Source organism: Neofelis nebulosa, chromosome 16, assembly GCF_028018385.1.
Source record: "Neofelis nebulosa isolate mNeoNeb1 chromosome 16, mNeoNeb1.pri, whole genome shotgun sequence".
Classification (NCBI taxonomy): domain Eukaryota; kingdom Metazoa; phylum Chordata; class Mammalia; order Carnivora; family Felidae; genus Neofelis; species Neofelis nebulosa.
The window spans coordinates 63,638,168-63,665,133 of NC_080797.1; the positions used below are offsets into that span (position 1 = coordinate 63,638,168).

A 26,966-nucleotide genomic window follows, 5' to 3' on the forward strand; every position below is an offset into this window, starting at 1 on the left:
ATATTGCCTACAGTTCTGAGACAGAGGGGCATGCCATGCCACACAGGGTCACATGTGGTCAGGGGGCAGAAAGGAGTGAAGGAAAAGCCGAGGCCAGGCCTTTATTGGGGTTTCTATGGGAAAGACAAGGCAGGGCAGGGTAAATATCTGAGGATTGGCTAGTTTAAGTAATTTAGGCAAGCACTGGGGCATAGGGGTCTTCCCTGGGTGATTTAGGCAGAAGAATATTGGCTTGGTGAGTGAGAGTTACGTAAGGAGGTGATTGGTAGTGTGGACTTGGGATTGAATGGAGGTTTAAGATTTTACTTTTGGGGGGACGCCCAGGTGGTTCAGTCGGTTAAGCATCCGACTCTTGATTTTGGCTCAGGTCACGATCTTACAGTTCATGAGATCGAGCCCCACATCAGGCTCCATGATGATGGTGTGGAGCCTACTTGGGATTCTCTCCCCCCACCCCCCCCCACCGTCCCTCCCCTGCTCGAGCGCACGCGCTCTCTCTCTCTCAAAATAAATAAATGAAATTTTTTTTAAATGTTAAAAAATAAACTTAAAAAACGATTTTATGTTTGGTTTTTCATTTTTTAAGTAATCTCTGCACCCAGCATGAGGCACCAGAAGACACATCTTTGGCCATTAATTTGGCCGTGGGAATAATGGAGGCCAGATCTGGTGCAGGAAACAGACATGTAAATAGGCAATCTTCACGGTGTGTGCCGTGCAGTGGGAGACGTGCGTGGTTCTGTAGAAGCCCCTGGATGAAAGTAATTTCCTAAAGGTTGTATTTCTTTGTCCTAGCCTAGGGAGGGAAGAAGGAACAGCATGTACAAAGGCCTGGAAGCAAGAGACAGCTTTGTGTGGTCGGGGAGTTGAGCGTGGCTGTGTCGGGCGGATCCTGAGCGTGGGGTGGGAGGAGACAAGAGAGGAGGCTGGTGAGGGAGGCAGGAGCTGGCAGAGTTCTGGGGTCTTGTTGGCCATGCTGTGCAATTTGGCTTTGATGGTGGAGCTCTGGGAGGCCACTCTGTGAGTGTGCATGTGTGTGTGTTCAGGGAATGGGTTAGGGAAGGCTGTGTGGCCTGCCAGGTGGGTTGGCCCTTTAAGAGACCCTTTTTATTATTATTATTTTTTTATTTTTTATTTTTTTAAAATTTTTTTTCAACGTTTTTTATTTATTTTTGGGACAGAGAGAGACAAAGCATGAACGGGGGAGGGGCAGAGAGAGAGGGAGACACAGAATCGGAAACAGGCTCCAGGCTCCGAGCCATCAGCCCAGAGCCTGATGCGGGGCTCGAACTCACGGACCGCGAGATCGTGACCTGGCTGAAGTCGGACGCTTAACCGACTGCGCCACCCAGGCGCCCCAAGAGACCCTTTTTAAAAGGGCCAAAGTGGGGGCGCCTGGGTGGCCCGGTTGGCTAAGCATCAGACTTTGGTCATGAGCTCACGGTTCGTGAGATCAAGTCCCATGTCAGTCTCTGTGCTGACAGTGCACAGCCTGCTTGGGTTTCTCTCTCTCCCTCTCTCTCTGCCCCTCCCCTGCTTACTCTCTCTCTCCCCCTCTCTCTCTCAAAATAAGTAAATAAACTTTTAAGAAAACAAATAAATAAAAACAAAATGGCCAAAGTGTTAGCAAGAAGACATCTCTAGAACAGTCCATTTCCTGTGGCTTTTCAAGGTTGGGCCAGCTTGTTAAGCAGACAGAACACAGTCTCCCTGAAGACAGAGTCCGAGTTCTGTCCCCTGAGAATGATTCCTTTGCTTTGCCTTCTTCGTCTGTTCATTCACTCTGTCAGCCAGCAACGTTCTTGCTGCGCAAAGGCTCCCCACTGGGCCTGGGAAGGCGGCGATGGCTCGCGGGGGTGGCTCGGGCACAGCCTTGCCCTTGGGCTCACAGCTTCCTGACCGGGTAAGATGCCGGGGCAGCAGGTCCAAATGGCCTCCAGGAGCACAGCAGAGGGGCTCTGGTTCTGCACGAGGTGGCACAGAAAGCTTCCTATGGGCAGTGTCACTGCCTGGTGGGAGACAAGGATGAAAGACACCTCAGGTGGAAGGCACAGCACGTGCCACAGACTGTATCCCTGCTCCGATCCGGGTGTGGACGCCTCACTTGGATTCATGGAGGTACACTCCGGAGTTGCTTGGGAGACAGGGAGAGGCGGTAACACGCGGACGGGGTGGAGCAAGGGGCAGGGACAGAGGTCTTGGAAGGCGTCCCTTTGCATCCTCCCCAGTGGCCTCCCTAGGATCCTCCTCTTTCCAGAAGGGCCTGGCAGTCACTACCTTGTCCAGCCACAGCCATTTAGGAAATGGCAGTGATTAGCGATTGTTATCGTGGTAATTAAAATTCCCTGGGAACAGCTTGGCTAATATCCATCAGTATCTGCAGTCAGGTCGGCCGTGAGCTGCAATCCTAATGAAAACCTCGAAGCAGAGCACAAAGCAGTGCCACGGGGAGGATTGAATGCCGCTGGCCACCCCTGCAAGGGCCACGGCGGCCGTGTGGACCTTTTCTTATTTAATGGCATTTTCAAGGCTGGCTGCTTTGCTGGCCTTATCACGGCAAACCACACATGGGGAACAGAGTGGGGCTTTGCAGAATCCCACAGCTTCTCTAGAAAGTGAAGGTTTTCCAATTTGTGGAGGGCTTTTCCCGCTGCTGTTCTTGGGGAGGGTGTTGGGCCAGGCAGGGGGCGTCGGGCCTGGATGCACAGAGCAGAATCGCACGATTAAAAGCTACTGGAGTGCATTTTGCAGAGTGGGGACAGGCACCGAGGCGAAAGAAGGTCTGAGGATGTGCATGGATTGGCATGGAGGGGAGGAGGGGGGCAGCTCAGAAGTCAGCCCAGCTGGGATCCCTCATTCCTCGCCTCGGCGGTCCTGCTCTCCCATGTGGAAGGCATTTTCCAAAATAGTGTGTTTCATGCACCCCTGCCCAGGTGTGCCCTCCACATTGGGCAAGGCACCTGTGTGCTCTGGTCCCCACCCCACCCTCGTGGGGCCTCAGGAACGGCAGCTCCTCTGTCTGGAGGATCACTGGACTTCCTGGTCTTCTGACCTCTGTCCACTGCGGCAACATCAAGCCTTCCGCCTGGGTTGCAGGACCAACATGAGAGAAGCAGACAGACCCCAGGCCCCGTGACAGTGGACCCACTGGACCCCAGGGAGATGCTGCAGGCCTGGCAGTCCCGTGGGGTCGTTGCCCTGCTGAGCATAAATATCAGGGTGAATTATAAGAAATTAATGGGGGGATTTATAGGTCAAAAATGATTGAATACCAAAAAACTTTGCATGTTTGTGCATTTCAGACTCATACTTTGGATCTTGGGCTGTTTATCCTATTTCCCAAAAGCACTTTACTGATCGGTATTTGTTTAAGCCTGGGGTAAGGGCGGAGGTGGATCCTTGCGGCAGGAGGTGAGGCTGAGGGCCTGGGGCCCTCTGGCCATGATGTTCCGGGGGAGTCAGGGGCAGCCGGGGCTATCAGTCTCGCTGGTGCCTGAGGAGGGGCTGGGAGGTTAGGTCGGGGAGGTTCGCTGGAGCTTGCTCTGCACCGGCACGCCCTTCTAGGCTCCTTTGCTTGATCCCTCTTTTAATCTGAAACAGTAAATCCACTTGATTAATTACAAGAACTTGGGTGAAACCCTCAGGCCACTTCTGCAGGAAGGTGACAACTCTATGGATTGGGACACTTTCCAGCAAACTACCCGTAGCTGCCAATCCAGCCAGTCAGCCAGTGTTTATTGAGCACCTACTATGTGTCAGGCACGTGTTAGGAACTTGAAGACACAATGGTGAGCCAAGTGCCCCGGCCCTCCCTCCTGGATGGTAGAGCCTCGTGGACTCTACCAACGAAAGGGCCAGCCACAAGGTAGACACAACCGAAGTGGCCAGCAGGGGATGAACGACTAGATAAGAGGCGATAGATGGCGTACCGACGATAGAATACTGTTCAGCCTCAAAAAGGAAGGAGGTTCTGACACATGTAGCAACAGAAATGAACCTGAGGCCATTATGCGAAGCGAAAGAAGCCAGTTACAAAAAGATCAATACTATTCCATTCGTATGAAGTACCCAGAGTAATCAAATTCTCGGGAAGTAGAATGGTGGCTGTCAGCGGCTGGGGAGACAGGGGAATGGGAGTTGCTGTTTCATGGGTGCAGAGTTTCTATTTTACGAGATAAACAAAGTTCTGGAGATTGGCTACACAACGTGCACGCACTTAACACTACTGAACTATACACTTAGAAATGGCTAAGATGTGGGGCGCCTGGGTGGCTCTGTCTGTTAAGCCACTGACTTCGGCTCGGGTCACGATCTGACCGTTTGTGAGTTCGAGCCCCGCATTGGGCTTTGCGCTGTTAGTGCAGAGCCTGCTTGGGATTCTCTCTGATCGGCAAAGTGTTCTCTCTGCCCCTCCCCAACTTGTGCTCTCTGTCTCAGAGTGAATAAATAAACTTAAAAAGTAGTTAAAAAAAAAACGGCTAAGATGGTAAATTTTATGTTATGGATACTTTCCACAATTAAAATTTGTTTTCATTTAAAACGAAAAAGGAGGGCGCCTGGGTGGCGCAGTCGGTTAAGCGTCCGACTTCAGCCAGGTCACGATCTCGTGGTCCGTGAGTTCGAGCCCCGCGTTGGGCTCTGGGCTGATGGCTCGGAGCCTGGAGCCTGTTTCCGATTCTGTGTCTCCCTCTCTCTCTGCCCCTCCCCCATTCATGCTCTGTCTCTCTCTGTCCCAAAAATAAATTAAAAACGTTGAAAAAAAAATTAAAAAATAAATAAATAAATAAATAAATAAATAAATAAATAAATAAAACGAAAAAGGAGAGAAAGGAGCATGCACACGCAGGGGCCAGAACCATAGGCCCAGCTCCTCCAAGATGAGGCCCCATGAGGATTAGGAATGGGTCTGGCCCCGTGAAAGTCCCGAACGCATCTCTATAGTGTTTCTGGGTCTCTCCCACTGAGAGCCACACAACAGTGAATCACCCACAATGTTGTCCTCTCCACTCCCCTTCAAACAGGGCACCTGAAGGGGTGTGCTCTCCACCTGTGACGGTGTGCCCCAGGGGTGACAGTGAGGTCCCCATCTTCCCTCCTGTGGCACCTATCTGGTGGCCCCAGGTCCTGACAAGCACCTCCCCCACACCCCATGGGAACTGCTCCCGAGCTGGGTCCCTAGACCAGACCCTAGATCCCAGCAGGAGGTACAGTGCAGGGTTCCCACCCTGAAGACACTTAGCACCCCACTTCAGACTCAACTTTTCTTCCTGGAGGGTGGTCTGACGATATGTACCATCGTGTAAATGTATACACATCCCTTGACCCAGCAGATCCACCCCTCAGAGTATTTTCTAAGGCAGTAAACGACATCTGTCTGACGTGGGTGCAGAGGTGATGGTTGTGGCACTGCTCACAAGAGTGAAAATCCGGAAACCATTTAAATGTCTATCAGTGGGAGCGCCTGGGAGGCTCAGTCGGTGGAGCGTCCGACGTCAGCTCAGGTCATGATCTTGCAGTTCGTGAGTTCGAGCCCCGCGTCGGGCTCTGTGCTGACAGCTCGGAGCCTGGAGCCTGCTTCGGGTTCTGTGTCTCCCTCTCTCCCTGCCCCTCCCCCGCTCATGCTCTGTTTCTCTCTCTCTCTCAAAAATACATAAACATCAAAAACTAATAATAATAAAATAAATGCCTATCAGTGGAAGGCTGGTTTGATTAAGTTTAATAAATCCAAACTATGAAGCCATTAAAAAGTGACGGTGGACAGTTGCCATGATCTATAGTTGAGTGACGGGGGGTGGGGTGGCGCAAACATGGGGTTGCATGTATATGATCGTTCAAAAAAAAAATTGTGTATATGGCAGGGTATACAGATGGCTCTTGAGGGCTTGCTTCATTTGGTCCCCCTGAGGCCCAGTCCGTGTTGGGAGGCAGGAGGCGGGTGTGCTCAGGGGAGGGCAGGCAAAGCCGGTACCAGTGGGGTGCACAGGCTTCACTTAGCACAGGGAGGCCGAATGAGCCCCTCGCCAGCTCCCCCATGGCCTCTTGGGCTTGGGCGTCTGTTCTCAGGAAACATGCAGCAGCTCCGCAGAGTCCATGATGATGTCTGACCTGCTGAGGATTTATTCAGCACTCGGCCACATTTCCTGAGCATCCCCTTTGCATCGTAAACTGTGGGGATGAGACCCTGAGGCCTTCAGTGTCTGAGGCCAATAGAACGGTGGACTAGCCTTGGGCAAGTTGCTTAAGTTGTTGGAGCCTCAATTTTCCCATCTGGAAAGTGGGGATAATAGCAAAACTCCTCAAAGAACTATATCCCCAGATAGATGCCTTTGGGAATGGGGAGGAGACTTTAATTTCGCACCCAATGAATTTCGCACCCAGGACCACGTGTACCTGCTACCAATTCACATAAATATTTATTGCAGGAGGCTCCGTGAAAGGATCAGAAAGGGTTTTTGAAAGGAGGATCCATGAGGCATTCATCCCACCAGATGGGTGCTATGTTATTAAAGAGCCACTCAAAAACAGGCCCTTCTGCATAGGGTAGCTGGGAGGGAGAGGGAGTGATTCAAGCCAGGGACAGGGTTCGGACTCAGTCCCCCCATGCCTGGCACTTTGAAGCATGAAGAGATGACATACGATAGTTGAGTGATGTAACTGTTGCAGTTAAGTGCTGAGTCTATGCAGATCAATTAGTAGGGTTGAGCTTCTCTGGGAAAACCTGCTGAGTAGATCCGAAGCAGAAAGTACTCCACATTCTTTGGCCCTGTTGAAGAATCCTGAGTACATCGGTGTATTAAAGGCTCTGAGAAGTCCTGCAGTGATGCTTGGTTTAACCTAGTGCTTCCCAAGTGTACATGATCAGAAACCTTATTTTATTTTATTTTTTTGGTTCGGCCATGTCAATATCCCACAGAACTAATATACAGAGGAAGTTTGAGGATTAGGAAAATCTGTCCTAGAGAGAATCAGGGCACACTCTGGCCTTCTGATTTGATTGATGAAGTGCAGATTCTGCCTCAGAAGGTCAGGGACAAAGCTTGAGATTCTATGTATATAGTTTTACATTTTATTTATTTATTTATTTATTTATTTATTTATTTATTTATTCATTCATTCATTCATTCATTCATTCATTCATTCAATCAATCTCTACACCCAACGTGGGGCTCGAACTCAAGACCCTGAGATCAAGAGTCGCATGCTCTTCCAACTGAGCCATCCTGGCCTTCCGATTCTCTTTTTTGAGCAGGGAACTGGTCCACTTTGTCAGATGGGGGGGGGGGGGGACGGTGACAATGATGGTTGGTTGTGCGCATCAGGTCTGTTGAGTGACTGCGCCCTGCCCTACACTGGCCAGCGGGGCCTTAACATTCGTTTGAGAGTCTAGTCCTCATGGCTGCTCCGTGAGATGGATGCTGCTGTTCCTGCATTCCACCTCCTGGTGATGAAACTGGGGATCTGGAAGGTTGACGTGTCCAAATCTCACAGCTGAGGGATGACGGATCCAGGGTTCAAACCCAGGGCTGTCTGCTCTGAACCGCCAAGGCTCGCTCTTCTCTAAGAAGGTCACATTTCTTCACACTCTCCCACTCCTCTTACTAAATACCCTGAAAGTATTTCCTTCAATGGCAAAGAGGTTATAGAGCGCTTGGTGTTTTGTGAAGTAGGCATTAAGGGTTCAGGAATCTCAGTTGCTGCTCTGAATTCTAATCTGGGGCTCTCTGGAGCCTGGGCCCTCCCTGAGCCTTCACAGAGCTAGACTCATCCCTGGGAAGCTCTGGGTCCAGTACTGTGCTGTGACCCAGCCCCCCGCCCCCCATGTCTTCTAGCCTCTTGTCGCTTGCTCTGCCCCAGAGCCTCAAGGGAAGGGGCAGGTGGCAGGGAGACAGGTGGCACCCCTTGAGCACCCTCTAGATGCCCACCAGGCTGAGCACTTTCCAACTTTGCAACAGGAGAGGCAGGCGGGCCCGTGCGGGAGCATGGTGCAGGGAGCTGCTCTGTGTCCCTCGCTCTAAGCAAATATCACCCCTGCCAGGTCTGGAAGAGGTCAGGGGCCTGGTTCTACCGAGGGCTCCCTAAGTACATCCTGCCACTGAAGACCCCCGGCCGGGCCGATGACCCCCACTTCCGACCGTTGCCCATGGAGCCCACTGAGCAAAAGCCCAGAAGCACCGAGACGAGCCGCGTCTACACGTGGGCCCGAGGGAGAGGTAAGTCCCCCTCGCTCCCTCTCCCAGGAGAGCAACTGTCACAGTCCAGCTGTCAGCCAGCCGCCAGTGCCACAGGCACCAGGCCAGCGTCTGCCACACCCTCCGCGTGGCTCATGCTGGTGCTCTGTCCCCAAGTGCCTCCAGCTGCCCCACCGGCACCCATGTGGGCACCTTAGCACAGTGACAGCTTGCAGGGGGAGGGTCCGCCAGAGGCTGATTCCCAAACAGGCACCAGTTTGGGGGTGGGGATGCCACGAGCCCTCGGATCTTTGCGGAAATGTGACAGCCGTTGGGGTTTTTGGCAAAGTATCGAAATGTGTCTTTCCGAAGCTGGCCTGTACCCTCTCTTCTCGGACCCGTCTCGTGTCCCAGGAAGGGCGTCCCGGGACGTCCTTGGTCCTAATGAGCAAAATGACTTTGCGCCCAGGGCACTTTGGTATTTGTGGAGGCCGCGCTGCCATGGCCAGCATCAGAAGGGGTGCTCGACCCCACTGGTGATAATGGCACCTGCTGCGGTAGGTGGCCCTCCATGGCTCACACGGCACTTTTACGTTCGTGATTTTGTTTCAAAGTTGCAGAGGCAGTCCGGGCAGTGATTTAGTAGCCCTGTTTGTTAGACGTGTAGCCTGAGGCCCAGAGGGAAGGATGGACTTCCTGAGCTGCTATATGGCGGAGCTGGGACCAAAAGGCAGGGTCTTGTGCTCTGGGCCCTGTCAGGGTACCTCTGTGCCCCTGTGGCCCAGGGAGGAGTTGCAACCCGGAAACAGAATGTTGCTTTGAGGGGTTAGGGAGGGGAGGCCCCAAGGGCCCTCCCCGCCCTGTCTGCTCAGCATCCGCACGGCACACATGTTCACACGCACACGTGTGCACACACACACCCCTGGGAAGGGCAGAGCCCCCATTCCTCAGCCACGCAGACACAGATGGCCTTGTAATTACGTGGGCGTGGCGGCCAGTGGCCCACACGCTTGCCGTTGGCACGGCTTATTAACTGCCTTTGCGCTGCGGCCAGGCCACGCCATGTGGAGGCCCCCATGTGAGCTTGGTGTCCCTCCGAAGACTGGGTCACAAGCCTCCAGGCTCCCAGAGCACGAGGCAGCACATCCTTCACGCCAAGGCCCCGGGCCAGTGCATCACAGCCCTGTGATGATCCACATTTTAGTCCCAGGCAGGGAGAGGTGGCCCAGCAGATGACTTCTGTGTCTCACCGTGGGCACCAGAAAAGGTGAGGGCTCATGGCCCCAAGCTGGTTGGGGAGGCCCAGGAGGTGTCTGCATATACCCAGGGAAGGCGTACATCGGGAGTGCATGGGGTACATGTGGTGGGCAGACTGAACTTGAGGAAACCCACAGTCCTGCGAGGAAGGAAGAATGGGAGCTGGTGGAGGAGGCAAAGGAGGCACAGCTGGGGATGTAGGAGGAAAGCTGAGAGGTTCTGCGTCACAGGGGTTTGTAAGCAGGGGCCACAAACAAGCCGACTGTCCCTGAACTGCTTCCGAGCCTGATCCCATGGTTGTCCTCACCGATTAACCTGTGCAGAAGCCAGGATCTGTGCCTTCTGGCTGAGTTTGGGTCCCCTAGCCATCCCAGAAACGGCTGTGTACTCACCGAGGCACTCGGGTGGCTATGGGATAGTTGTGGGAGATCAGAGTCCCGAGCCAGTCGCAGCCATCCGCACAGCTGGTCCAGAGCCTGGGGGCAAGGGGAGGTCAGCCCCACGCCAGCCCTTCTTTGGCTTCCTCCTGGTCGGTATACATGGCCTGGAAGTCAAGTCTGCAGCAACCTCGGGGGAAAGGTCTGCCTTACCTGTCTGGGAAGCCCCCCAACCTGTCAGGGGGCCGCTGCCTCAGTCCTGGTTCCTTCTCAAGCTGGGCTCGAGGCTGTCAGACTCCTAGCCGCAGACAGCCCCCAGTCAGCAGCCTTGCAAATCTGGCATAGGGACGTCACTGGACCTTTCCTTCCAGACCACTGATGATTGGGGAACCATTGAGCGTTTCTTGAGCTCCAAGAGTCGCCTCCCCTCCCCAGCCCGACCATCAGCAGTGCCCAGGTGCTAGGCAGCTGGCTGGGGTTAGAACTATAGTCTGAGGTCTAGTGTAGAGCCTATCTGGGAAGCCCAGCCCTTATAGCACCCCATTCAGCCACAGCTGAGCTCAGGGCCAGGCAGAAATGGAGTGGCCAGCATTGGGGTGTGGACTCCTCTGCCTGTTTGAATCCATTGCTCATTTTGTATTAAGTGGTTTATTTTCTCCTTGATTTATAGATGCTGCTTATAAGTTAGGGATGTTAGATGGCTTGCAAATGTTTTCCTCCTTGACTTTCCGTTTCTTTCGACCCCCGCCTTTACTCACACTATTCTGCCATTCAAAAACGACTTCTCTTCATTTTTGTCAAGTCAAGTGTGTCTTTCATTGTTTCATGGTGTCTAGGTTTCCCGTGTTGCTTCGAAATGCCTTCCTCTCCAAAGTTAAAAAAAGATACGCTAAATAAAAAACCTAATGAGAATAAGGAAATTACTTACATATGAGGAAATTACCAAAGAAGAGACAAAACCCAACACCAAATGTTATATTCACTGATAAAGCACCAAAGCTGTGTTCTATCGAAATGCAAGTCAAGAATACCCCCATCACCACCATCATTTGACAGTATTTTGTAGTATTTAACTAATGCAATAAGGCAAGAAAATAAAATAATCTGTTACTGTTAGAAAAGAGAAATTTTCTTACTTACAGATGATATGCTTATATGTCAAGAAAACCCAAGAAAGCCTGCTAAAACACCCACTAGGATTAATAAGAGAATTTGGGAACTGACAGGATGCAAAGTAAAAGTACACAAGTACAAATCAATAGTTTACTCTGTGCTGACTAATCAGAAGGAAAAATGGGAAAATTCACTCATAATTGCAGCAAAAATTACAAAATGCCTAGAAGCAAATTTTGAAAGAGAATTACAGGTCCAACATGAAGACAATTATAGAATCTTACCAAAGGACAAAAAGTAAGACACAGAGAGGCAGACAAAGATTTTGGTCCCTCTAAATTAGTTAAGTGTAACAATTCCTATCTGATTCCCAGTGGAGTCTTTAGAAAGACTCAAATGTTCCGTTATCCATTGGAGAAATAAAATGTGGCATAGTCATGTAGTGACATATCAGTCGGCCTTGGGGCACCAGAGTGGCTCAGTGGGTTAAGTGTCCGTCTGACTTCGGCTCAGGTCATGATCTCTCGATTAGTGAGTTTGGGCCCTTAGTCTGGCTCCGTGCTGACAGCTTGGAGCCTGGAGCCTCCTTCAGATTCTGTGTCTCCCTCGCTCTCTGCCCCTCCCCCACTCACTCTCTGTCTCTCTGTGTGTCTCTCAAAAATGAAGAAACGTTTAAAAAAAAATTTTTTTAAGAAATATTAGTCAGCCTTAAAAAGGGTTGAAATACTGACACCAGTTACAATACAGATGAACCTTGCAGACTTTATGCTAAGTGAAAGAAGCTAGAGACAAGGCTATGTAGTATATTATTGTAATTACATGAAATGTTCGAAACAGGCAAATCCATGGAGACAGAAAGTAGATTCGTGATTCCCAGGGGCTGGGGAGAGGGCAAATGGAGTGATTGCTGATGGGTACAGAGAACATGTGATGAAGATGTTCTGGAAATGGACAGTGGTGATAATTGCACGACTTAATGAATGTTCTAAAAACCACAGATCATACGCTTTCAAAGGGTGAATTTTATGGTCTGTGAGTTATATTTCAATTTAACAAAATGTGTTTTTTTATTTTATATTTTTTTAACTTTATTTATTTATTTTGAGAGAGGGAGAGAGATGGGGGAGAGCATGAGCAGGGGAGGAGCAGAGAGAGAGAATCCCAAGCAGGCTCCACACTGTTAGCCCACGGCCTGACACGGGGCTTGAACTCACAAACCGTGAGATCATGACCTGAGCCGAAATTGAGGGTAGAGTCAGAAGCTTACTCAACTGAGCCACCCGGGTGCCCCAAAAATGTGTTTTTCTTTTTTAAGAATTATTTTATTTTGCGAGAGAGAGAGAGACAGCTCAGGTGATCAGGGAAGAGGGACAAGGGAGACAGAGAGAATGTTAAGCAGGCCCCATGCCCAGTGCAAAGCCTGATGTGGGGCTCCATCCAATGACCCTGGGATCATGACCTGAGCGGAAATCAAGAGTTGGGACACTCAACTGACTAAGCCACCCAGGTGCCCCAGAATGTTTTTGTTTTTTTTTTTAAAGAATGGCAAGGTAGTTTATTCATTTTTTTTGCATAAACTTTTTTTTTTACTTTATTCTTTTTTTAATTTTATTTTTTATTTTTTAAAATTTACATCCAAATTAGCATATAGTGCAACAATGATTTCAGGAGTAGATTCCTTAGTGCCCCTTACCCATTTAGCCCATCCCCCCTCCCACACTCCCTCCAGTAACCCTCTGTTTGTTCTCCATATTTATGAGTCTCTTATGCTTTGTCCCCCTCCCCATTTTTATATTATTTTTGTTTTCCTTTCCTTATGTTCATCTGTTTTGTTTCTTAAAGTCCTCATATGAGTGAAGTCATATGATTTTTCTTTCTCTGATTGACTAATTTCACTTAGCATAATACCCTCCAGTTCCATCCACGTAGTTGCAAATGGCAAGATTTCATTCTTTCTGATTGCCGAGTAATACTCCATTATCTTCTTTATCCATTCATCCATCGATGGGACATTTGGGCTCTTTCCATACTTTGGCTATTGTTGATAGTGCTGCTATAAACATTGGGGTGCCTGTGTCCCTTCAAAACAGCACACCTGTATCCCGTGGATAAATGCCTAGTATATTCATTTTTGTGGGGGGAGGGAGGGAGGGAGAGAGAGAATGGGGGAGGAGCAGGGACGGAGAGAAAAAGAATCCCAAGCGGGCTCTGCACTGTCAGCACAGAGAGCCCGAAGCTGGGCTTGAACCCACGAACCGTGAGATCATGACCTGAGCCGAAAGCAAAAGTCGGATGCTTCACCAACTGAACCACCCAGGCGCCCGAAGAATGGCAAGTTGTAGAAGGAGCTGCCTGACCAAATAAAGCTTATTCTGAAGGTACTATAATCAATACAATTGTATAGCATTGTCACCAGAATAAATAGAATATTTACTTATAGAATAAATAATAGATTAGTAGAACAGAATAGAGAAATAAGAGATCTAAGGACGTATGGAAGCTGAACATAGGTAGTTTTTCAATTCACTGGGAAAATAACAGGTTTATGTCACAACTGAAATTAGCATAATTAGATTTCCACCCCGTTCCATGTGTATTCAGAAACACGCTGCAGGTAGATTAAAGATCTAAATGTTAAAAATAACACAGAGAACGTATTAGAGAAAGATCAGAAGCGGTTTTGCCGCTATGTTATCTCAAAGAGAGCCGGCGAGGCTGAGGCTGTGGGACCTGCAGCCGGTTGACTGACTACCTGACTGGCTGCCCTCTCCCTCTTCTTGACACGGGCTGTTGATTTGGGCCAAGAACTTGCCCACAGACCCCTTGGTAAGCCCTCTCCCAGCTCATTTATGGCAGGACATCCGTTGTTTCCCCAGGATGGGGCGGGGAATGGTGCGGCCTGAGTGGCCCCGGCTGCGATCTGCGTGCCTCTGGGAGACTGCGCAGTCCCACCTGCTCAGCCTAAATGGAGAGCGCTCCATGCTGCTTCCCCGGGCAGGCTACTGCTCCAAGTTGACGGCAGCAATGAATGCAGCCAGCTTTGGCACCCTCCTGGGTCTCTCTGTTCCCCTGTGAAATGGAAGGTGTAAGATGTGGGACCAGTACTATGGGTTCTTGGGTCTTAATCCCTTTAGAGCCGGGCCCACGTCTTCCGTAGACTTCTTTCCTTTGAGCTGGATCCCCACCGTTGGGCCAAGTGCAAAGATATTTGCTGGTGGTAGGGGTGGTGGGTGCCATATTAACCTGGCATATCTGGGTAATAAGAGCTTCCTTTTTTTTTTTTTTTTTTTTTGCCACATGCTAGAAAATTTAGGGAAGGCACCTGTAGCTTTGGTTCAGCAGCTCGGTGATGTCAGGACAGATGTCTTTATAATTCTTGCTCTTTCCCTCGTGGTCACAAGATGGTTGCTGCGGTTCTAGCCATTAGTCACTCACTACAAAGAATGGAAGAAAGGTCAAAGGGAGACTGGGCATTGGATGAGCCTAATTCCGTTTAAGACCTAGACAGAGAGCCGAACTGATCTGACTGAAGTCATTACCTGTGGAAATTATTCTGATAGGATTTTGTGCTTCTCTGCCTCCAATGGCAAGGATCCTTAATATGATGAGGCTTCTTATTTTCTTCAGCCCCCAGTGCTCTGACTGAGGCAACATTGCCCTGGACCTGCTTAATGGTTGGTCTACACCAGCTTGCCCCTCTGGGGCTGAGCCCCTGAAATTGGGGGCCTGAAGCCCTGAGTCTAGAGTCCATGCATTGGTCAAAGGGCTTTCTAGGATATGCGCACTTTTCTCAGATGGGAGCCAGAGAGCTGGGGTTCCTGGGAGACCAACCCCCGGATTGGTAAGGCTTTGCTTACCTGCCTCTGCCTGGGAGCCTGGGGCTGGGAAGGTGGGAGGGCACCCCTTGTGTAAAGCCTTCATCACTGCCCTGTGGCCTGGCCAGACTCTGGAGGACTTTTCATATTTCACTTCCACCCTAGTCGCCATAAAGCCTTACCCACAGGGTATAAACAGCCATTTCCTCCATACTCCATCCCCCCAGAGATGGCAGAGAAACCTTGATGGGCCAAAAGGCCCCTGGCTGAGGCACAAGCAGACCTCTACAGCTCCCATGGCTGTGAGGCAAGTTAACTTTCCCGCCTCCGCTGAGGCCAGGGTCGCCGTCCCTCTCCAGGGTCCTCCTACCTCCAGCCCCCTAGCATCCCCTACGAACAGAGCACAAGCTTCCTAGATGGATTTGAACAGATTTACACACAGGTTAACTTCAAGGTCTGTTCCAGAAAAGTACTTCAAGGTTTTGGATTTGTTCCAGTTGGACAGTTTTGAGAAAAACAGAGGGGTTTCATTGCTACTTCATTGGTTCACTAAATTTTAAACAATTTTTTTAAAAAATCCTCAACTGTGGTTCTGTTGGCAGTCTAGCGAAAGCAAGCTTCAGGATTGTTTGGGTTGAACAGTCTGGTTCAGATCAGGCTACACATGTTTACCCTGGGCCACCCTTCCGGAATGACCCCGGCTGACCCACCCGTGCCACCACGTCCAGTATACTGGGTGCTGTGTTGGCAACAGCCAGAGTTCTGTGGCTCACGGTCGTTATCTCATCTGATGCTCAGACAGCCTGTGGGGCAGCTGCGGACAGCAAAAGTGGTTCTTCGTGATGGACGATCCGACCTATATAGGCTGCAGCCCAGAGGCGTCTGAGTCCCAGCCCATCCCCCTCCCCTCTGAGTTCAACACAGAATAAACCGTTGCCCAAATCACCACATACGCACCAGCTGTCCCCTTTCAGACTTGGCAAGAGGATTTTGGTCACCGGGAACAGAGACCACCACCAAAGGCAGCCCCTGTACAGGCATAGCCACCAGGCTGCTGGGAAGGTCTGTCTCCCAGAAGCAGGGAAGGAGACAAGGCTTGCAAGACCTGTGAGGTGGAGGAGTGTGGCAGCGGCTGCTCCTCCTTCTCAGGGAGCTCTTGGATCAGCTGGGTCCCCTAGCCTCACATCTGCATGCCCTTCCTCTGGCCCCGCTCTCGGGACCCCGCGTCCACACTCAGCGCAGAGGTGATTGGCCCGACTCATTCCTACCCGGGCTGTCCCTTTTGCACCTAGCCTGTACCCCATCAGATATAATAGGTGGCGTGGCTAGCTAGGACTGCCCTCCCGCAAAGCAGAGCTGGGACAGAGCAGGGGGTTTGGGTCTCTTGCTCAGGAGCCACTGAACCCCAGAATGGGGTGTTTTGTGTCTGACATGGTAGCAAGTTCCCTGTCACCGGGAGCATTCAAGCAGAGGCTGGATATTATAGTAGAGCATATTAGATACTTTATATTATAGAGGATACTGTGCTTTAGAAACTGGGGGAAACTCACTAGGGGCTCGTTACTGTGTGTCCAGAATCTGCCCCCATATTGTGACCGGGGCTGGGGAGATGGGGATGCATTCTACGGCCCAAGGTCAAGAAATCCACATGACCCTCCAAAGCGGTGAACCAGAGACCTCTGTCTCGTTAGTGCGGAGCTGCAGCCGACGGGGCTAATAAGCAGTTCCGTGGCAGCCGTTTTTCCATCAAACGCATATGCTGTTTCCTGACTTCTTAACGCAGCGTGCTATTTATACCAGTAGATCCATTCATTCTTAATGAGCCGCGGTTGTGGATTGTAAAATGTTTTATTTTCATACAGGATTGCTCACTGCCCAGAGCCAGCTGTTGCTATGCCACCTTCCTTCTTTCCCCGTTCCTAAGAAATTGGCATTTTGGAAGCTCCTCAGAGCGCTCAGCTGCCCTCTCCCACCTCCTGCTCAGCCCCCAGTGTTTCCCCAGCAGACTCTGGCCTTGGCATTTCTGTCACGTTGGCCTGGACGTGGTGCGTGAACTCCCTGCAGCCTTCGGAGCAGCTGGGAGTGTGTGCTATGGGCAGAGGGGTCAGGCTGGCTGAGGCGTGGAGGAGGCAGAGGACAGCAGAGCAGGAGGGCGTCCGTGTTGGGAAACGGGATGCCATCTGTCCGCCAAGGGTTGGACACGCACCGGTGTTAGAGGTCGCAAACTGGTGAAGCAGTCACTCGATCTGGCTCCCTGCTTTATGCTCACCGATAACTTTTTTAAACATGGAAAATCCTCATTAAAAAGAACGTGGGGGGCGCCTGGGTGGTTTAGTCGGTTAAGCGTCCAACTTCGGCTCAGGTCACGATCTTACGGCTCGTGAGTTCAAGCCCCACGTTGGGCTCTGTGCTGACAGCCCAGAGCCTGGAGTCCGCTTCCGATTCTCTGTCTGCCTGTCTTTCTGTCCCTCCTCCACTCACGCTCTGTCTCACTCTCTCTCTCGAAAAAAAAGTGAAATTCTGGCTTCTTTTTTGAAAATCAGGAAGTCTGCCAGTACTGCCCCCCTCCCTGGAAAAATCGGACAAGCTGAGTCGCAGCTTCCCCTTCACCCTGGCCGCGTGGTCTCTGGTTTGCCACAGTCCCCACCCCTCCCTGTTGTCTCTTGATGCTATGATCATCACGCTTACAGGGTTATTAAGAAGAAAGTGAAATAGTTCTGGTTTCCACATCCCTATGAAAAGAGAGAGAATAGGGCTTAGACCAACAGGAACATCTGTTGCAAGAAAAGTGAGCATACCTCTCTGTGGAAATCGATACTCGTATCCAGAAACGTCGTAAATGGAGCAGAGCAAATATCATGTCCGGCTCGCCTCACCCACTGGCCCCTCCAGCTCACCAGTGGAAGACAGAGCCTGAGCGTGTCACATCCGCATGTTCCCGCTCCTGACCCTGACCCCAGGCTAGGGACGCTGGTTCCTCTTCCTCTCTGAGCCCTGGTTGCCCCATGAGTGGGATGGAGAGACTAGGGGGCCTGGACAGAGTCTGTTCTCTTCCAGCTTTTATCTTCGAGCTCCAAATCCAAGGGAATGAAACTTTCTGGAGAAATGTCTGGCAGGTGGTGAGCCCCGTTTCAGCACTGGCCCTGCCCCTGCACGCACGTGCACGCGTGCACACGAGCCGGGAAGGACTGTTTAGAGAGGAGGGTGGGAGAAGCCGTCTTCCCACCACCTGAGAAGGGCACTGTGGGTCCCTCACTGAACCCCTTGACTCAGGTCTGCATGGGGTCGGTCTGCTGTTCGGGTCCAGGAAATAAATAAACCAGAAAGAGGCACAGACAGTGCTGTCTGGGGCTTCCACCAGCCATTTGGGGAACTGAATGCCATCCTTCTCCAAAGGCAGGAGAAGGCAGTGGGGAGGGTGCCCAGTTGCCCGAGCCCATGTGGGCCCCACTGGGGCAGACACCCAATGGCCAGCCAGTCGTTGGGCTTCCCATGTGGCCGCCAGCGCTCCGTGCTCTGAGGGCCGGGGTACCGTCTGCCTGTAGGTCTGTGCAGTGAAAGAGGCATGCGTTGGGCCTCAGTGGCGAGTGGCCAAATAAAACCAGCAGCTGTTGTAGCTGCGTGGATTGCGTGGTTGCTCACTGCAGGCTGTGCTGGGTGCCGTGCATTCCTCTGACACAGGGGGGCGGGGGTGGGGGGCTGGACTGCTGTCCCATTTTATAGTAGGGCACGGAGAGGTCAAATAACTTGCATCATAACCTCGGTGTGGGCAGAAAGATCCCCTCGGCCTTTGGGAAACTCTGCCCTTTCCCAGGGAAGTGGAGACCTGGCCACCTCTTATGTGGCTGTGTTTTGAAAGAGAAGCCCATGCATACTAATTTGTCTTGACCTTCAGAGCCCTTGGTGAAGCCAAACTCTAGTCCAATGCCAGTGTGGGTGAATGGGGGCGGGGCATCCCCAGAACAGAAGCCCTAAGCTTCGGCAAGCTGTGTCGCCCCCACTCCCACGCCCCACTCCTGCCCCAGCAACCCTCCTGCCTGTCCTGGGCATCCTCATTGGCTTGAGGATTGATTTCCCAAGAGCAGAAGACCCTCATTAGCCACACCACAGAGGTCAGGGCCGTGGCTGTCGCTTCTCATTTGCCCAAACCCAGTGACGGTCTCAGCTGATCGGGTGATTCCAGCTGTAAGGTACTGGGGACTCCCAGCCCCCACTCCCATGGCATCCGAGCCGACAGGAAAGCAGGGCCCTGTCCCCCGAGCCAGCCTCTGGCTTCAGCTCGAATGACGTGCGCAGAGCTCCTGCCGCCGTGGGCCAGGCCAGGGCTGGGCTCCACCTCACGCAGTGATGCACACCCTCCCCAGCCGCTCACCTGTCTCACCATATAAACACCTACAACTCAATTCTGCCCACTCTAGATTTCTCAGCCTTTGGGGACCCGGGTAAAGTGAACCACCCTGGGCCCGCCTGCCCTGTCAGACTCTAGTAAAGTCCAAGGAGATGGCATCGCGGCTCCGCTCAGTTCAGAAGCTCTCTCCTGGGGCCGCCTGTCCATCATAGGTCAAGGCCAGCCTCGCAGGCAGGACGAGTTGATTCCTGACTGCTGGTCTGGGAGTCACAGCAAAGCTAGGAGAGTCTGTCTGCCCGGATCTCCATACAGGACAACAGGACCAGGCCTCTCCTGCCTCACTTGCCTCTGGGTCCCCCTAGGGCTCAGGTAGACCTGGCAGCCCATCCCCCACACCCAGGTTCTGAGCACAGACCCCATGTCCCTGAGCTTCTGCTCAGGTGAGGGAACCAGAAGGACAAACCCAGAAGCTGAGAAGGCTGGAGCCTGAGAGAATGGAACTGAGAGGCCTGGGGAGAGAGAAAGGGGAAGAGAGAGAGAGAGAGAGAGAGAGAGAGAGCGAGAGAGATGCAGACCCAGAGACAGACAGACAAAGATGCTGAGAGATGAGACTGGAGAGAGAGAAACTGACAAAAACAGAAAAAGGAAACGAGAGAAAACCCCAGGAAGACCCAGAACACAAAGACATACGACACAGACAAGACGGGGAAAGAAAGATAAGGGAAGCAAAGGCAGACGGAGATTTTTTTAAAACATCGGCAAAAAAGGAGGCACAAAGAGACAAAGTAAAGACAAAGGCCCAGAGATCCACAGAGACAGAAGGAGAGAGAGAGAGCTGTGGTCAGGGACAGAGCAAAGCCATACTTTGCATCCCAGCAAAGGCAGGAGATATGCATTCACTTTGTTTCTTCTCTGCCGTAAATCAGCAACAATAACCTGCCGCAGAGAAATAGTGCGGACCTCGTGCCCTAGGTGCCTGAGCCTGGAGCCTTTCTTTGAGCCAGCGGGGCTGTCCAGGCCCCAGAGAAGCCCACCACTTGGCCTTTGCCCTGCCCGTGGGACACACCAGCCCTAGCATTTCTGTCTAAGTTGTGCCCATTTTTAAGTGCCACCTCTTCCGAGATGCCCTCCCTGACTTCCCTTCTCCCTGAACACTGTCTGCCTCCCCTAGAGAGTATCATGTTCTCGCTGGAGGAAGCTGTCCTTATCATCCATCCATCTCCTGTTCTACCTGGAGCTCCTCCAGCAAGGGCAGGACTACAGGATTTCGGTGCTGGCGACCACATCACTATCGATTTGAAGACTCGTCTTCATTATCCAGTGCCTCCTGTCTGTCTGTGAGTCCAAAGGAGGGAGTTAATTAAAATCAATGGCGAATGAATAAAGAAGCACAGGAAACCCTCCACTCCCTAGTGGTCAATTCCCAGCCTGGTCTGGGCCGTCTCTGCTGATGTCCCTGGTGGCAGCTCGGAAAGGAGACCAAGGAAGGAAGGAAGCCCCCGGGTGTCACACACTCACCCCGCCCTCTGAGGTTGTCCTGTGATATCCCCACCTCACAGATGAGGAAATGAAGCTCAGGCTGGTCAGGTCACCGAGATCTCCTGGACTCTGGGGTCCAGGAGGGAGGGAGGCAGGCTCTATACCTCTGTGACTTCACAGGACCCATTCCTTTGAGGACAGGCTCCCCAGCCTTGAGGCTCCCTTTCTCCTTGTCCAGGCTCTGACTCTCTGGAGTCCTAGAGGGAGTTTTCCAAACAAAGGAAGAACCTGTTCCTGTGGCCTGGCCTTGGATTTGAAAGAACAGAGTCTGTGTGAACAGGGCATCCCACCCCCCACCCCCACCCCCACCCAGGCCCCGCTCACCCCTTGCCCATGACAACCAGCCTCCGACAGCTCCTCCCCTCATTAGTCTGTCCCTGGCTCCGGCTGAGGCCGCCAGCAGCCTGGCTTGTCCCACTTGAGTGTCCTTCAAGGGGGAGGAGGCTGTGAGGAGGCGCCTGCTCTCGGGAAAGTGCGCCCCTTCTGGAGCCGGAGTTGGCTCGCCACCACCTTGCTGACCACCGGTTGGTTCTGCTGTCTCTGTACGATGCTGTACCCTCTCCTGGGGGGTGTTTTCAGAAAGCACTCAGCTACTCACTTTGTGCCTGCTTGACTCAAAGCTCAGTGTTGGGGGCTGAGGGAAGGAGTCAGATGCAGATTAAGACGTGGCCCCACCCTCAAGTGTTTCCTGGTACAGGTGGGGAAATCAAGGCAGGCACTTGTAGGAAAAGAAATGCAATGCCAGGCGGTGTCCGAGAGGGGCCAGAAGAGCCTTGCCAGCAGTGGTGGGGAGAGTGAGCAAAGGCCTGTATTCCATCTCTCCTTCTCCGGGGCTGGAAAGACTTTTCCAGTAGAGGCACAATTTAGATGAGTTCCTGGAGGATGAAGTAGAATCTAATTTTTAAAAATATGTATGGTCTCGAATGGCTTTTTTTTTTTTAATATTTATTTTTGAGAGAGAAAGAAACAGAGGGCAAGTGGGGGAGGGGTAGAGAGAGAGGAAGACACAGAATCTGAAGCAGGCTCCAGGCTCCAAGCTGTCAGCACAGAGCCCGACGCAGGGCTCATACCCGTGAACCGTGAGATCATGACCTGAGCCGAAGTCAGACGCTTAACCGACTGAGCCACCCAGGCACCTGTATAGCTCTTTAAACTTACAGTGCCTTTTGTCCTCCTTGATCTTTTTTTGGGAGTTATTATTGTCTCCATTTTACAAATGAGAAGATTGGGGTTCAGAGAGATGAAGGTCATTGCCCAGGAGTGTCCAAGGCAGGGCCAGAACTCAACCCTAGATGTCAGGAGTGAACCAAAAGTCTCTCACATTGCAGCGGGCATGTTGGGGAGATAAGGGGAGACCTGGCCTGCCTGGAGGGCAGGACTCCTGAGGGAGCAGAGCCCTTAGGGTGAGGCCAGACTGTGGGGTGCCCTGCCTGCAGGGTGGGGAGGAAAGAACAGAGATCTCAGCAGTAGGTAGGCCTGGGCTCAAATCCCAGCTTGGCCTGCAAAGGGCCCCTGAAGGCGTCTAGTGTTCCCAGTGTCCTGTACATCACAACCTAGGAAGCTCAGCCCCTTGGAAGAGGCCAGGCCACCCCCGTGAGGTTGGCCGGGGCACCGAATACGGTGACCCTGGAGGCCAGCCCTGCACCAGGTGGTGCGGGCCATGAGTTCAGGATGACCCCCTCAAATAAAAAGCCCCTACCATGTTCCAGGCACTGCCTGTGTTACTTTGCTAATGCTCACAGCTCCGAAAAGGACCCATCGGAGCCCATCAGAGTGCATCTCCACCAGCCCGTACCTTCCTCCTGGTACCACCAAACAGAGCCCCAGACTTGGTGGGGTGGGGGGGGGGGCATCTCAGGGGGATTTCAGCAGCCTGGCCTTGTTTGCAGGTGAGGCAGCCCTCGCCTGTCCCAGCAGGGACAGTTCTGCGACCGCCCTCTGCAGCCTGGTAGGCTGGGTAAGGCTAATTGGGGATGTCTGTGCGTTCCCCAGGGCCTTAGCATCTTTCCTTTACGTTAAAAAAAATTATTGTGTTTTTAGTAGGCAAAATTTTCCACCATCTGCTTTGCCTTGGCAGAATGTTTGCTGAAAATATCTCTCTTCCTCTCTAATTCCCCGTAGTTTCTGGGGGCTTTGGGAGCCTCCAATAGAGCAGCAGCTCACAAGTGCCTCCCAAGCTCACGGGCTGTCCTTGTGCCAGGCAGGCGGGTGTTGTGGCCCAGAAGTCCCATCTCCCCACCTCTCAACCAGAGAGGGACCCTGGGGTCTCTCCCCTGATGATACAGAGCTGATCTGAAGTTGAATCCTAGGATTCAGACCCAGTAGCTGCCTGGGTTGGTCTCTGTGTGATGAAGTCCTGAGAGATGCCCACGGTCACAAGGAAAGGTGGTGGCAGAGAAGAGCCAGGAGCCAGGTGCCCCCACCCAATGCAGTGCTGTGAGGTCAAGCGGCCAGCATCCTGCCTGTGCTCTGGACCATCCCGGGCAGGATGGCTTCACAGGACGGCAGCTGCCACACATGTCCTTTGAGGCAATCAGGAAAGACTTTCCAAAAGGGAAGACTTCCCCCACCTCCATGTACCCAAACTCTAAGTTTCCATGGTGACAGTCAAATTGCAAATCCATCTAAGAGTGAGCCAGGGAAAAAAAAAAAAAAAAAAAAAAGCTGGCCTATCCCCAGAGAAGTGGGCATGGCTGGCGCTGGGGCTAGCCGCTGCTGAGGACGAGAGCCGAGCAGAGTGGGACAGCCCTTCTGGGGCATGCTGGGAAAATCTCAGGGATGCCAGTTCCCCAAGCAAGTGGTCCGGGGTCTCAGGCCACCGTGGTGGAGGAGGCCATCCCTCCTCCCTGCCTCCTGGCAGAGCCCAAGTGAATCCATTTGGCGACTCCTCCTCCTTGGGAGACTAGCGGGACAGTCTTCTCTCTGGTGTTTTCCCATCTTCAATCTGAAAAACGAGGCGTGGGCTGAATACAAGCACTCATCGCCAAGCCATCCTAGACTGTCTTTGGGGAATTCGAAGGGAAAAAATCAGCCTTCAGACACAGTGTTTTGTTGAGGATGGAAGAGCGAGGGCCAAAAGATTTATGAGCCTAAAAGCGTTGTTAATAGACCTGGAAGATTTACGATCACAGCTGCTACGCGGCGAGAAGGGTGGCAACGGCAATCGAATGGCAAATTAGCCAAGGTTTGGGTTTTATGGTGACAGTCGGAGGGGGAGGAAGAAGAAAAACTTCATCCCTTGCTGCTGGAGGAATATTTGGGCAAATGGCGTTTGCGTTGGACCCTGTCCAGGGACATTCTCAGCAGTGTCCTTTTGGTGTGTTTCTTTCCTACTGACAGGAAATGCCAAGGCCAGGCGTGGACGCTGCTGGCTTCTTTTGGTTTCTTTCTTTCAAGTAAAGTTTATTACGGTGGATTAGAATGGGATCGGGTTTGCACTGCAGAGACCTCTTCTAAGCTGAGGCCTGGCCCCGGCTCAAAATCCCAGATGCAATGAGCAAAGATGCGCCAGCCAAGGGAGACACAGCCTGAGGGAAGGAGTCTTGTCAGCTGGCCGGTTCTCTGCTCTGTGACACCTTAGTAAATTCACCTGTCATCTGGAACCATTCCCCCCTTTCCATGGCTGTGGGCATCGGGGGTCCATAAAAGGAGACGAAGAACAAGTCAACGGACTAACTTGGGAAACATTTAGTTTTTTCTAAACCCTGCACAGCACAGGCACATGGGAACTGCGTAGCGCGGTGCCTCCCGAACTCTGCCTCCAAAGATTGGATGCTTTGGACAAGACATACCCCTCCCCACAAAAGCTGCTCTCTCAATGTACCACGGCATAGTCCTTCTTACAGTTCAGGCTCACTCCGGGACTCATGTGACCCAACACTGTGCACGTATGACAGATGACACACCAGGGGGGAGGGTAAAGAAGTGGGATGAAGAGCTCACCACCATACATGATCTTGCGATTCATGGGTTCGAGCCCCACATCGGGCTCTGTGCTGACAGCTCAGAACCTGGAGCCTGCTTCGGACTCTGTGTCTCCTTCTCTCTCTGCTCCTCCCCCACTCACGCTCTGCCTCTCTCTGCCTCTCAAAAATGAATAAACATTTTTTTTTAATTAAAAAAACAAAAAACTCACCACCATAACCTGAGTCCTGGACACCCTTTCCCATCGTCTCCTTTGGAGCTCTCGGTATTTTGTGCCCTTTGTCATCTGTGCATTGGATTGAGGCACTGTTTCAAGATCAGGGAGCCACAAGTCCCCCAGGCCCCCGCTGCCCCAGCCCCATGCCCCCTCCCTGCTGGCCCAGAATTATGAAGATCGTGCATATGAAACATCAGAGAGATGGAACGTTCCAGGTCAAGAAGAATGAGATTACCCATAAGCATCTCTGCCAGAGACTTGGGGAAGCCAATGTGGAGATCAGTCCCCGCTCCCCTCAGGGACTTCCTCTCTGCTCAACAGGCTGCCAGACCCCCTGCCATGGAGGGGCAGAATCCTCCCTGATTCCTTTGCAGCTGCCCCAGGGGAGACAGGGAGACACAGGGAGCTGCTGGCTGCTTCCTGCCCACTTCCCACTCCCTTTGTCTGGAGACCCGCAGGGTTGGTGTTTAGTCACTTTAGTCAGGCTGACTGAGTCAAAAATACGTAAATGCTTATAAATCCAACGCCCATGAGGTTCGGTCAGTGGAGTCGTGATCAGAGAAACCCAGTCCGGGACCTGCAAAGCAATGGCAAACTCCATTAGGCCGTTGCATTTCTCAAATACTATGAAGGGGCATATGGACCACAACCCCTCTGAGTTCCCAGCTCCTTTTGAGTCTACGTCACAAAAGCCCAAAGAGCCAAAGCAGAACTCTTTCTTGAAGGCCAGGAGGGAAAGAGAGCAGAAAAAGGAAACTCCTTGAGCAGATAAAGGAAGGAAAAGCTGGGAACTGCCACGTTGACGTCACTCTCGCCCCACCCACATGGGTCAGGCTGTGCAGGAGAAGTTCACCAGCCTCAATCAGGGGTGCACTTTGGCCCCTGCCCTCCAGGAGCCTGGGGGTCCGCTGGGGGAAAGACACACGCACACCGAAAGCCGAGAGTGGCTATACCAAAATGCGTCAGGTATTCAGCCAGTCAGGCGCGGGTGATTGGGGGAGATGGTGTCCAAAAGGAGCCAGGAGAGGGGTGTCCGGCTGGCGCAGTCAGTAGAACATGTGAGTCTTGATCTCGAGGTTGTGAGTTCGAGCCCTACATTGGGGGTAGAGATTACTAACTAAATAAATAAAAAGGAGCCAGGAGAAGAGGCATGGGCAGGGCGTTCTGGGCAGCGGGAAGTGAGTAACCACAGGAGGTACCAACTGGCAGTTTGGTAGGAACTCTGAGTGGTGTGGAGAAGCCTGGGCAAGAGAGCAGATTGTGCAGGATGCAGCTAGAGAAGTAGACAAAGATCAGGAGCATGGGCTTGCGGGTTACAGGGAACGCCTAAAGAGGGACGAGCTAGGATCTGTGTGTTAGCTGGAGCATTCCCCTCTGCGCAGACGGACGTGCCTGAAGGAGGGGCCCGGGTGGGAAGTTATTGAGGGAGACCAGACCGGAGACCCTGAGGCCCTGAGCTAGGCAGGGGCCGTGACCGATGGCGAGAAGGCCGCTGATTGGAGAACCATTTAGGAGGTGAAACTGGCAGAATGTGGCGATGAGGGGGAGAGAAGAGCTCTGCTATGGAAGCTGCAGGGTTGAGAATCTCTTGATTATGGTTGGCCAGCTCCATCCCTCTGGTTGCCGAATTCTGTGACCCGTGACTCCCTTTGCTGAAAGGTGACCCAGGCTGAAGGCACAGAGGCTTTCCAGAAGGCCTTAGATCTGGCTAGAAGCTACATGGCTTAGGTCCTGCCGCTGCTGCCCCGCCCCTGTGCCCACTCTGGGTTTCCCTGCGTGACCAGGCTGGTCTTCCTGTGGGCTCTTGGTGCCACCTCAGGATCCCCCTCTGCAAGTTGCTCCTCAAGCAGCCCAGCTGGTCAGACGCAACCTATGAGCCACCGCTGGCATAGACTGGTTTTATTTCCAGTCCCGTGTCCTGCCAGACAAGCCCCAATGGCACGGGGCTGATTGGCAGATAATGCTGTCTAGGCACCTGGCATAGTGCCGGGCAGAGGGCGCCCAGCCCCTCCAACCCTGCCTCTGGAACCAGGTGTCTTGTACTCTCTGGCCAGGCACACTGACTCTTTAATGTTTATTTATTTTTGACCGGGGCGGGGGGAGAGGGGGGGAGGGGCAGAGAGAGGGAGACACAGAATCCGAAGCAGGCTCCAGGCTCTGAGCTGTCAGCACAGAGCCCGACCCTGGGCTCGAACTCTGCACGGCGAG

At 52.4% G+C, this 26,966-nt stretch overlaps 1 protein-coding gene across 1 annotated transcript in view; it reads left to right on the plus strand.

The window, feature by feature from the left end:
* The window catches only part of RPH3AL (rabphilin 3A like (without C2 domains)), a 137,307-nt gene that overhangs the window by 103,292 nt on the left and 7,049 nt on the right, over positions 1-26,966 (plus strand). Inside the window, 1 exon segment of the mRNA XM_058702946.1 lies at positions 8,036-8,210. Within this exon segment, the coding sequence (XP_058558929.1) occupies positions 8,036-8,210 (175 nt within the window).